Source organism: Phyllostomus discolor, chromosome 10 (assembly GCF_004126475.2).
Source record: "Phyllostomus discolor isolate MPI-MPIP mPhyDis1 chromosome 10, mPhyDis1.pri.v3, whole genome shotgun sequence".
Classification (NCBI taxonomy): Eukaryota; Metazoa; Chordata; class Mammalia; order Chiroptera; family Phyllostomidae; genus Phyllostomus; species Phyllostomus discolor.
Window position 1 is genome coordinate 5925868 of NC_040912.2, and position 11361 is coordinate 5937228.

An 11361-nucleotide genomic window follows, 5' to 3' on the forward strand; every position below is an offset into this window, starting at 1 on the left:
CTTACTTGCGAGCAAGGCAAACTGAGACATTGGCGTCCGTAAGGGAGACGCTTTGTTAATAGCAAAATATTGGTGACTGCCATGACTTCTCACACATTCAACGTCTGATGGCCCGGACTCTGTCTGAGGCTCTGAAAACAGAAAAAGGAACAAAAAAAAAAAAAAACTGATCTGGTTCCTCCAGGCAGAAGCATTTGTTCAGCCATCCGCTCAGGCAGCGCCAGCGCCGCTGGGAGACGAGGAGCTCTGGGCCTGGAGCGTGAACGGGACGGACGTGTGGGGCCTGTCCTGCTGCAGCCCAGAGTCCGGCGTGGCCAGCGGGTCAGCGCCTCGGGCGGGTTCCTCGGGCACAAGCAGCACTCCGCTTCTTCGCGGTGAGAGTGGGGAAGTCTCAGGGAGATGGGAGCTGTCGTGGGTGAACGGAAATCCCACTGGAGGAATCGGATGTTTAAGGATTAAGGATTCTAAAGTCAAGCACGATTTATAAGGTTGATTTGTTGCGGAGTTCTTGAAAACGGGCATTCCTGGAGGTCATCCCACCGACTTTGGGGCTTACAAACAGTCACAACGTCATCAGCAGAGAAGAGGCCTGACCGCATCTCACTGATTCGGGCACAGACATTTTTGATGTAAGAGCAGCTTCCATCCACCGTGTCCCGGAACCCAGCTTCTGTTTCCCTGGTGTGGCCCCTGAGCCTGGAACAGGAAGCGGATTACACGAGAGGCTCCGACGTTCTAGCGTCAGCGTGAAACCCGGGTCTTAACCAAAAGGCCTCTGATCCACATTGACTTCATTTGTCCTTCATTCAGCAGCTGTAGTGAGTGTGTTCTTTATACCCGGCCTGTGCCTGGCGCTGAGAATCCAAAGGGAAATGTGACCCGGCCTCTGGCCCTGGGTGTCTGGTAGATAGAAGACTTCTGGGTCAACGTGCAAGCACAGCCCAGTGTCGCCTGTTTATGCAGTAACTCAAACTCAGGCTGAACCTGGGGGACATGAGAAGGACTCCTGAAGAAAATAGGATCCGAGCTGGGTTCTAAAAAGGAGCTGACCAGGTGGAGAAGGAAGAGGAAGACTTGTTAGGAGGGGGAAAGAGTATGGAAAATGGCACAGAGCTCCTCTGACTGAGAAACGTTGAATTCAGACCATAGGGTTGATGGGGACAGAGAAAGGAGAGTGGGTCGGACTGGGGCCAGGCAGAGCTGCCTGGAGAAGGCATCATTGACCGTTATTATGTACTATGTGACTGAGTGAATTTTACTTTCTAAATAGAAAGTCAAATCCGTAGGTCTGGAGACAAGCAGCAATGTACTACAGGTGAAATCTACGACTATTTCTAAGGCCGTATATACAGCACATGCGCGCACACACACTATCCTGTGTCTTTAATCAAAATGCTTTGCCCTCAAAATGACCCGGATAGAGCGGGGAGAACCAACGTAGTCAAAGTGATTGCTGCCAAAATGGCCAAATGAGGCAAGTCCCCCCAAACAATATAAGGAATGGCAGCTCATGCTGTACACTGAAAATGTGTTGCATAAAACCCTACCGCTGTACTCATTCAGTCTATCGTTTGGCCCCTGAAAGATGATAGTCCCGTAACCAAGGTGCCATCATGTCCAGAATTTCTCTGAGCATCCCTCCGCCCCACGTGCCTTGTCTCTGGTCCCGGGGCTAGAGGGCAGAGTACCAGGTCAGTGGCCCTGGGCTGGAGGGAGTCTTCAGGTCCTGCTGCCTCCTCTGTCCCCGGAGCTTACCCATCCCAGTCCTTTCTCCACACGGCGAGGTGGGATTTGGGAGTTAGTGGAACAGAGGATGAAGATAGCTGCTCCTGGACATAATTTTTCACTGAATTAAATCCGTGGGGGGAAAAAAAGGACCTTAGGTGGCAAGTAACAAAGCCCCAGAGCCTCAGATGTCTAAGCGCATCGTGTGTGACAAGAAGCCCCTGAGGGTGACACTGCCCCAGACCCACGACAGCTTACTGCCACACCTCCTGGCGCCTGTCTCCCTCCCAGACAGCTCGGACAGGCGGCGGCGGTTTCTGGAGCGTTCGCCTGGGAGGTGTTAGCGCGCCCAGCTCCGCGGCCTCCCTGCTCCAAGTGCTGAAGAGCTGACCTCCACCGACGGCTCAATGACAGCAAGCCAGAGACATCAATAAAACTCATTATTAAGTGATAGCAGCCTTTCAAACAGGCATGTGGCTGGGAGAATTCATTCCTCCCACCCACCCCTCCCAGGAAGCTTTGGTGAAATTAAAGTGCGGGTAGACGCGCTCACGAATCGCCCATTTCCTGCCTGCATTCGTTCGTCGGGAATCTGGGTCAGGGCAGTGCCCCTCCTCCACGTCTCCGCCGGTACAGGCCTCAGAAGGGCAAAGCCCAAGTTTGCACGCCCCTCCCTTTCCTTGTCCATGCCCCTGCAGAAGACCAAGTGTCGCAAGGACAGCCACACTGACACTCGGGTGTCCAGCGACTTCAGCACCGAGTCAAGAGGTTGAGCCTGGACTCGGGCAGTGTGCATCCCGGATGTCACTAGCAACTCAGAGCAGCTGTCCTGCACTGTCAGCCTGGAAACCAGGTCATGAACTTCACCTTTGCCCGTTGACCCCCGAGGGCCACCCAGTGCTGCTGTAGGTACTGCCCTGACCGGTTGCTCTAATGCAAAGCCCTGTCCTTCCCTGTCTCTCCACTCTCTCGGGTGTGAGTCAGTTGCCCTCGTGAATGACAGCGTAACGAAGAAGTCATCGTTTATATAGTGTTCCTAACCAAAAAACAACTTTCACGAATATGTGAAATTAGAGCTTAGAATTTTATCGAAAAAAAAATGTTTTAAGTTTTGTGAAAGAAGAAAATTATCACCTGTGATTGTAGAACCTTGCTATGAGTATTTCCGTCTCACGCGTCACTGCCAGGCTGTGCCCACAGGTGAACACTGTTCATAGTTGCGATCCAGTGTAAAGAAGGGTCATTCCTCCTGCTCTTTGCTTTCCTTACGGTCAGACCTTCGTCCGTGTCACATTGAACAGCTGGTGGAACATATTTCTCTGGGCTGCTAATTCGAGATTTCTTTAATGGTTCGCCCAATGAAGGGAAGACATGCATTTAGTATCACATACTGTGTTCTTTGCTTGCTTTCCAATTTTTTTAGGAATAACTCCAGGAGTGGGATTCCTTGTTCTCGATATGGACTGCCTTGCTCATGTTTTTAAGAGGATGGTAGCAAGGTTTGGGACCACTAGTGGGACCAATGACCATTTTTATTATAAACTAAATGACCTGAGAAACATGACAAACTTAATAGAAAAATTGTTTATTGTTTTTTATGGGGAGGTCCTTTCTAATATTATCAGACTTCGCTGGGCCGGCCTCAGTGGAGGCCTAAGGAAGAAGAAATGAGAAATTGAGAGAAAGGTAGTTTTGCAGAATACCCCATTCTGTGACTCACCTCCTTCCCTTCCCTCGTTTCTGTTCCCTGTGGGTGAGGAGGCCATAAGAGTGCGAAATGCTGGTAGGTCTGGACTTGCACAGGCGCCTCTCCGTCTTAATGAGGGACCCGCTGGGAGTGAGCCAGACACCGACCAGCCCCCAAGAGCCATGCAGCCTGATGGTTGATGGTGTCAGGAGAGGCAGCCAGCGGATGCTGAGCCTTTTGAGTTCCCTGTGGGTGAACACTCTAACCCACCTGAAATTCTGAATGCTGGAGGCATTGACCTCTTCCTGCCTTCTGTCTTCTCTCTGTGGCATTCTTCTGTGACAGTGGCCCAAGGCAAGTCCTCTGATAGTGTTTAAGGCAGAGGATGATGGGGAGAAAGCTGCGCCCTAGCGGTGGATGCCTGGCAGGTGCTTACTGAGGGTGCAGCTCTGGAGGAGGGGTGGCCATGAGCAGTGCTGGTTAGAAAAGCACAAAGAAGGCAGGCAGGCTACCTCAAGGGTCCTAACAATGCAGAATACCAAAGTGCATGCACTTGACCCTCCCCCTCCATGTCAGGGGGCACTAGGGTGTTGAGATGTGTGATCATTCTTGTCTTCTAAAGGTTATATCCTGCTGAATGCTAGCATAGACCAGTAGAATAATCATTGTACCCAACATTGTACGGTGCAGACAATTCGAGAAGTGCATTTTAACACACATATTAGACTTGACAGAGTGTGTCTCAAGCAAGGTCATTCAACTTCACAATGAAATGATAGTGTCACTTAGGCCTTGGTCCCTTGGGTGTGGCTCATTCTGTCCGCACATAGCAGATAGATGCTCGCCAGCACATGGACCCAGGCATTCTGACATCGAGCCCGTGTGTCCCCCGGAGCTGCTATGGGGTAAAGTCTAGAGTTTGTGTGGCCTTTGCTCTACAGTCGTTTTGAGATCGAGAGATCGACATGTAACCTAAAGATGATGGGTTCACCCCAAAATCTCATTACCTACTGTGTGTTAGGAAATGTGTGTTCCTACAGACATCCTTCTGTTTGGGGGTGATCGGGACAGAGCATCCCTGATGCTGCTGATCGGAAAGGAGCTCGCAGCGTGCTGCAAAACCCTCGTGCCGGCCTCCCCAAACACGGTGTTTGCTCTCTCTCTCTCTCGTAGGAGGTGCTCGAACTGGCCTTCTCCATCTTGTACGACTCCAACTGCCAACTGAACTTCATCGCTCCTGACAAGCACGAGGTAAGGGGCTCAGGGGGGTGAAGAGATGAGAGAGGGTCACGTTTTCTCTAGAAAAACAAGCAGGAGAAAAATGCTGGCAACACAGACATTTTATTTAAAGAGGAAAAGCCTGCCTGAGGAAAATCAGGAACAGAGGAACCTCTGGTTGACATGGAAAGGGCTGGGAAAACTGCCAGCTTCTCGCGAGCTCATGGAATGGTCCGTGGTACAGAGAAGGGATGCACAGAGCGGTGGGACTCGGGGTAACCAAAGGAAGACGCAGCCCTGCTTACAGCTTCGGGGGCGCCATTGCATATTTAGTTTTGGTCCTGATTGCCCCAAGATACACTTGCCTCTGTTCTTTAAACTGGTTTATATACCTGAAACTAATATAAAATAATATGGAATGTAAGCTGGACTTGAAAAGTAAAATTAAAAAAAAAAACATTTGATAGAGTAGGTTTCCACCCATGTTTCTTACTTTGAGACGTTCAGGGCTGTCTCTGGTGCTGGGTTTTATCTTTGGGATGCTTTTACTCCTTCTTGACATCTTGTTATGTGTACAGTTTGTTTCTCTTCTTGAGGCACGCTGTCAGCTATATTTAAAATATTTAGCATAAAGCTGGGAAGATGCATTTATAAGATAAAGTCGCAGCTATGGTTGATTTAACTTTTTATCCTGTAAACTAGCGTCTGACATCATGCTTGAAACTCTCCACTTGCTTTTTGTGCGTGGTTGCGTAAACATCGTTCAGACAGGAAGGGAACATTTTACTAAAACATGGCTTTTGTTCCCTGGCTCCCCCAGGAGACGTAGCTCATTTAGAAGTTATTCAGTATCGGGTTGAACACTGGTTGGAAGGTTTTGAATAAAATTGTACATCCCAAAGAGAGAGGGGAGATTAGATGCAAATCCCGCATTTAGAACGGCGTTTAAATATAATTCTGTGCTGCTTGGCATTTGGTCTGCAGAAGGGCACGACTCTGTCTTCATCTCCCTGAACACAGATTCTGTGTCCTGCTGCTTCTCTCTCTAAATGAAACTGTGGCCGCGCACAGGCCGGCACACTCAGGATGTACACGGCTGTGGAGCAAACCACCTAAAGCCACGGTAGGGCCGTGCGTGTCATTCACAGCGAGGCTGTTTGCCCCAGTGCATGTTAACTCCGGACAGTGACAGCGGTCTGGGGCTGCCCCTGGTGACGCGGTGGGGAGGGACTGCTGCGTGCTCGTGGGCACTTTGAATCGCTTCAGACCACTTCACGTCTGTTACCTCATTTTATTTTTTTTAAGACTTTATTTATTTATCTCTAGAGAGGGAAGGGAGGGGGAGAGAGAGAGAGAGAGAAACATCAATGTGGGGTTGCTGGGGGCCGTGGCCTGCAACCCAGGCATGTACCCTGACTGGGAATCGAACCTGCGATGCTTTGGTTCATGGCCCGCACTCAATCCACTGAGCTACGCCAGCCAGGGCTTGTTACCTCATTTTATTGGCATCGTCACGCCATAAAACAAAGTTTTATTACAGACGCCCTCATTTATAAATGAGGAAGGAGACATTTCCAAGGACAGAGTAGCTCAACAATAGTAAAGATAACAGTAACCACAACTGTTCAATGATGTACGTACTTCATCTCACTTGATTCTCGTCTAAAACTCCAAGACAACAAACTAATAGTATCCCCATCTTATTAAGGAGGGGAATGAGGCACAGGGAGGCTAAGACACGCGTCCAAGGTCAAACCAGGAGTAAGTGGCAGAGCTGGGATTTGAACCGTGGGGCGTCTGCTCCAGAAACCCCTTCTCTGTGGCTCCTGCACGGTGGGGCTAGGAAGAGAGAAGGAAGCAAGCGGGGCCTGGACTCACAGCGCCCTGCCTGTTCCCGTCCCCCGGCCTCAGCAGTTGCCGGCTCGCAGCCAGCCTGGTTCCTCTCTAGCACCTACACCCAGCTGCATCCCCAGAGTAGTTTCTAAGCCAGTCCAGACCCCATACCGTTTTATTTGTAAGTATTCCTGCATGCATCTGTAAATAATGAACAGTCCGTTTTGAAACCTAACTACAGTACTGTTGTCACACCCAACTGCATAATGCTCTGATGCCTCCACCGTACGCAGCCACTTTTCACATTTCTCCAGCTCACTCATTCGTGTGTTTCTCTTCTCTGCTCTGTTCAGGTCAGAATCCAAATAATATGCATACAAGGCAACTGGTTAACAGGTTTCTTACGTAGGCTTGAACCCACAGGTTCGCTCTCCCCCGGAGCCCCCCAGTTTCTTGTGAGCATGTGCACGTGCTTGTTTTAATTGAAATTCATTCATTAAAAGAAAAAAACGGGTCATCTGGTAACATTGCCGCTAGTCTAGATTTTATTATAATCCTGTGTGTGTGTTTACCGTGGCTGCTGTCACACATGGCCGCACACTCAGAGGCTTAAAACAACATACGTTTGTGATCTTACAGTTCTGGAGGTCAGAGTTCTGACCCGGGTATTTCTCGGCTAAACTCAAGGTCATCAGCAGAGCCGAGTGCCTTTCCCAGAGGCTCGGGAACATCCGTCTCCTCGGCCTTCCCGTCCCTAGACACTGCCCGCGTCCCTTGGCTCGTGGCTTCCGTCGGGAATAGCCGTGTTAGGTCAGATCCTCCCGTCGTGTCCCACAGTCAGATCTCTCCCTCTGCCCGCCTCTCCTCTCTCTGACTCCCATTCCGTTCCCTCTGCCGCTTGTAAGGACCCTTGTGATGGCATTCCCACATGGAAAGTCCTCATAATCCCCCCTTCAAGAGGAGCTAACTAGGAACCTTTGTTCCCTCGGCCGTGGAACCGGCATGCCCCTGGGTTCTGGGGTTGGACAGGGTCCCCCCGGAACGAGGGCGTCGTTCTCCCTGCTGCAGCCTGCGTGGCCGTGTCGCGTGTTTGTCCGTCTCCTCTGTTTCCTGTTAAGTCATAATCAGGTGATTAATCAGACTCAGGCTCAACTCTGGGCAGCATAGACTGACGTTCTCCCACGGGGTCTGGTTATCTCTCTTTGGGGGGAGGTTAGCAGCCACGGATGATTAGTACTGCCGAGGTCCCTGGACCCATCAGAGGTTGCAAAAGGTTGCTATCCCAAATCTCTCCTTCCTGCTTCACTTTAAGTGGGATGGCCACATAAGGAGGAAATGGCCTTACTGACCATTTGGCTGCCCTGAGGTTGTACAGTGTGGACACGACAGGCAGGATACATACGTGGTTTCTTCTACCTTCCAAATGGTGAGCATCTTCCAGAGGCGACTGATGAGGTGTTTTGGGTATGTGAGCATCCTTATGAAGTAATGGATATAAACATATTTTTTTAACTTAAACATTTAAACATAGGCTGCTGTCATTGTCACTGTCAGTGTCCCTATGTAGAGAAAGTGGGAACATCCTTTGTTGGCTTCTAGTCCTGTTGACATGGCCCGGATGTCTTTGATGATTTTGAGTCATTCTGGTATGACACAGTACCCCGGGCTCATCTGGTGTGTCTCCTGCCTTTTCTTGATGGAGCTTTGGTTGCCTTTAGTTTAGCGACCAGAATCTGGGCATTGGGTGTGCTCATTGCCACTTGGGTGGTCATTACCTCTAGGCCTTTGTGTGGACAGAGCTACGAGTTATGATTCTTCAGAAAGACAAAACGCATCATACATTGATCCTGATACTTCCAACTCAGGCTCAGTCCCACAGAGTTGTTATTTATCAGTTGATATACTTTTTAAATACAATGTTCTATGCCTGCCGCCTCTCAAAAGGAAGGAGCCACAGAAGTATCCCCACGGGCTAAACTCATCTGTGTTAGGAAGCCCGCCGGTGCTGGGAAGGCCGCGCGGAGCGGCAGTAATACCCGGACTCGGGGATCACGACGAGGCAGTGTCGGACCTGCAGAGAGGGGGCCTCGGGGAGCAGTTCTGGGGCACACACACCCAGAGGCACCGCACAGATAGCCGGGAGCTTCTCTTTGTTGTTCTGTTACAGTTGAGCCAACGTTCCCCCTTTGCCGTCCTCCGCCCAGCCCACCACTCCACCCCACGCCCCATGCCCACAGTCCCTCCCCACACCGTTGTCCATGCCTACGGGTCACTCATACATGTTCTTTGACCAGACCCTGCCCCTTCTTGCCACCCTTATCTTTCTCCCCCTCCCCTCTGGTCACTGTCAGTCTGTTCCTTGTTTCCCTGCCTCTAGTTCTATCTCGCTCATTATTTGTTTGTTCATTAGGTTCCACTTAAAGGTGAGATCACATGGTATTTGTCTTTCACCGCCTGGCTTATTTCTCTTAGCATAATCCTCTCCAGTTCCATCCAGTTTCCTCTCCCCAGATCTGTAACATGAGGATCTCCAGGGTAGGACCTAGGTATTTATTTTCGTTAAGGTTATTTATAAAGCAATGAATGCTTAGGTGTGCTCAGAATCCATATAAAGTATTCATGAGGACGCTAATACTTCCGGAAAGCCCTGAGCACTCAGCTAACGTTAGATGGGTTCAAAGCTTTGGCCGAGCTCCCAGAGCCAGGGCAGGAGCGAAACCCACAGGTCCGGGCTGCAGCAGCCAGACTTGGCCTTATAACACGCCCACGGGGCCCCCTCTCAGCTTAAAGAGCGGTGCCACCAACATGCATCACAGGAGGGTTCCGTCCCATCCCTGAGACCTCAGGTTTGCGGCAGTCTTACGTTGACATCTGCTATATATCCTGGTAATCACGGTGCCAGGGACAGGCTGACTGGGGTCTAGAATTGCAGTTTGCGGGGGGCGGGGGGGCGTATCTCATGCTAGAAGGAAGGCCAGTGGGACGAGAAGAACGGAGCAGTGACTGTCGCTGAGGTCCCAGACAGGCCTGGGACGGCTGACCCATCAGCAGAGCACAGGGTTCAGAGCTCATGCAGTTGCCTGAGGTGCGGGCGGCAGCGGCGAGTCTTCTCGCCAGGCACCGCAGCTCCACCACCGTCATGGCAGGACCCGGCCTGCGGGCGGGACGCTGCCAGGAGCAGGGCGGGTGCTCAGGTAAACGAGACCCAGCGCCTTTCCTCCGAGGGTTCGCAGTCTTCTGGAGAGGCGGAGGGCGAGATGCCTGTTGTGCGGTGGGGGGCAACCGAATACTCAGGGGGCTACTCCGGAGGGCTTTCCACGTGAGCTGCTGTCCTCAGGGGCTACGCCCCAGAGGCCCGCAGGGAGAAACCCTGGGAGCTGAAGGTCCAGCGGGAAGAGGTCAGGCAGCCAACCCAGCACCCGCCGAGATCACCCAGTAACGGTGGACGTGTTGTCTGCCAGACGTGGGGCAGCAGCAGCAGGCCATGCTCCGGCCCTTTTGCTAAGAAAGACAAAGGTAGGGCCACCACTGATTCCAGGGTGGTGCACGGTTGTCCTGGTGTGTGCCAGGAATCAGAGGGCACAGGGCTCGGCTACTGGACCAGGAACCACGCCTGGAGTCGAGCAAGAAGCAGGTCTGACCCGGTATTTCATCCAGGAGCGCTGGAACCCATTCCACCCATACCTTAAAGTGGCAGCCCCACTCCCTTAAAGTGGGAGGGGTGTTAGAGACATTCTGTGGCACAGTCGTGGAGAACTCCAGTCCTGCTCTTATGCAGGGAGGCATTTTTTTGCACAGAAGAGCACAGGCACTGGAGTCTGATTCCACAGGTTCAAATCCCACCCACTCCACATACTAGCAAGTTACTGAACTTCTCTGTGCCTCTGTTCTCATAAAACAGGGACGATAACAGAAATAGCAGCCTTGCGGAGATGTTGTGATATTATAAATAGTGGTGGAGGCAGAGCACTGGGCACAGAGCCTAGCACGTGTGGAGTAATCCGTAAGTGTGAGGTGTTGTTACTGCTCTGCAAAGGGCCATCGGTAGTGACCCCTGTCACCTCCTCTCCCACCAGTACTGCATCTGGACGGACGGGCTGAACGCGCTGCTGGGGAAGGACATGCTGAGCGAGCTGACGCGGAACGACCTGGACACCCTGCTCAGCATGGAGATCAAGCTCCGCCTCCTGGACCTGGAAAACATTCAGATCCCCGACGCGCCCCCGCCCATCCCCAAGGAGCCCAGCAACTACGACTTCGTCTACGACTGTAACTGAAGGGGCCGCCCCGGGGCCGCCCCTCTGGACCTGGGAACCCCAGCGAGCGGGGGAGGAGGAGGAGGAGAACACGCCGGGCGCCGCCGCGGAACGCTCCAGCGGAGCGAAGCCGGGTGTCGGCGCTCCCTGGGGCCCCGCCTCGCGCCTCGCGTCCCGCTGCGTTCCTGCCCCTGCCGCCTGACACCGGGCTCGCCGCCCCGGTTCTGTTTCTAGACGCCGCCGCTTTAGGTCGCTTCCCGTCGCTGCAGTCTACCGGGGGGACGAGAGCAAAACCCACCACCGGCAGGAGAGCCAAAGGGCCCGCCCCCCACCGCGCTCCCCCCGCTGGCATACCCCCCCTTCCTGGCGTGTGACGCAGCAGCCGCAGCGCCGGGCTGCCCCCAACCAGCCGCCAGACCCAGGGAGAGCCCTGAGCGCAGCTGCGGCCTGGAAGAAACAGCCTCACTACTTGAGAAGAACAAACACCACCTCCTCCTTCCCCTTCTCCCTGGAGTCCGCTCACACCGCCGGTTCCACGTGAGCCGAGATCTGCTTTCAAACCCACTCCCTCCTCCACTCCGGCCTCGGCCTCGCCCTCGCCCTCGCCCTCGCCCTGTTCCTTTCCGGTCCCGAGAGCAGCAG

At 52.7% G+C, this 11361-nt stretch overlaps 1 protein-coding gene across 4 annotated transcripts in view; it reads left to right on the forward strand.

The window, feature by feature from the left end:
- The window catches only part of ELMO1 (engulfment and cell motility 1), a 472089-nt gene extending 461315 nt beyond the window's left edge, over positions 1–10774 (forward strand). For 2 of the 4 annotated variants that reach the window (XM_036010403.1, XM_036010404.1), the window contains 2 exons: positions 4586–4663; positions 10540–10774. In XM_036010403.1, the coding sequence (XP_035866296.1) occupies positions 4586–4663; positions 10540–10740 (279 nt within the window). In that variant the 3' untranslated portion in view covers positions 10741–10774. The remainder of the gene's footprint in view (positions 1–4585; positions 4664–10539) is intronic. The other 2 variants (XM_028526015.2, XM_028526016.2) reach the window with 1 other exon arrangement.
- The last annotated feature ends 587 nt before the right edge of the window (positions 10775–11361 follow it).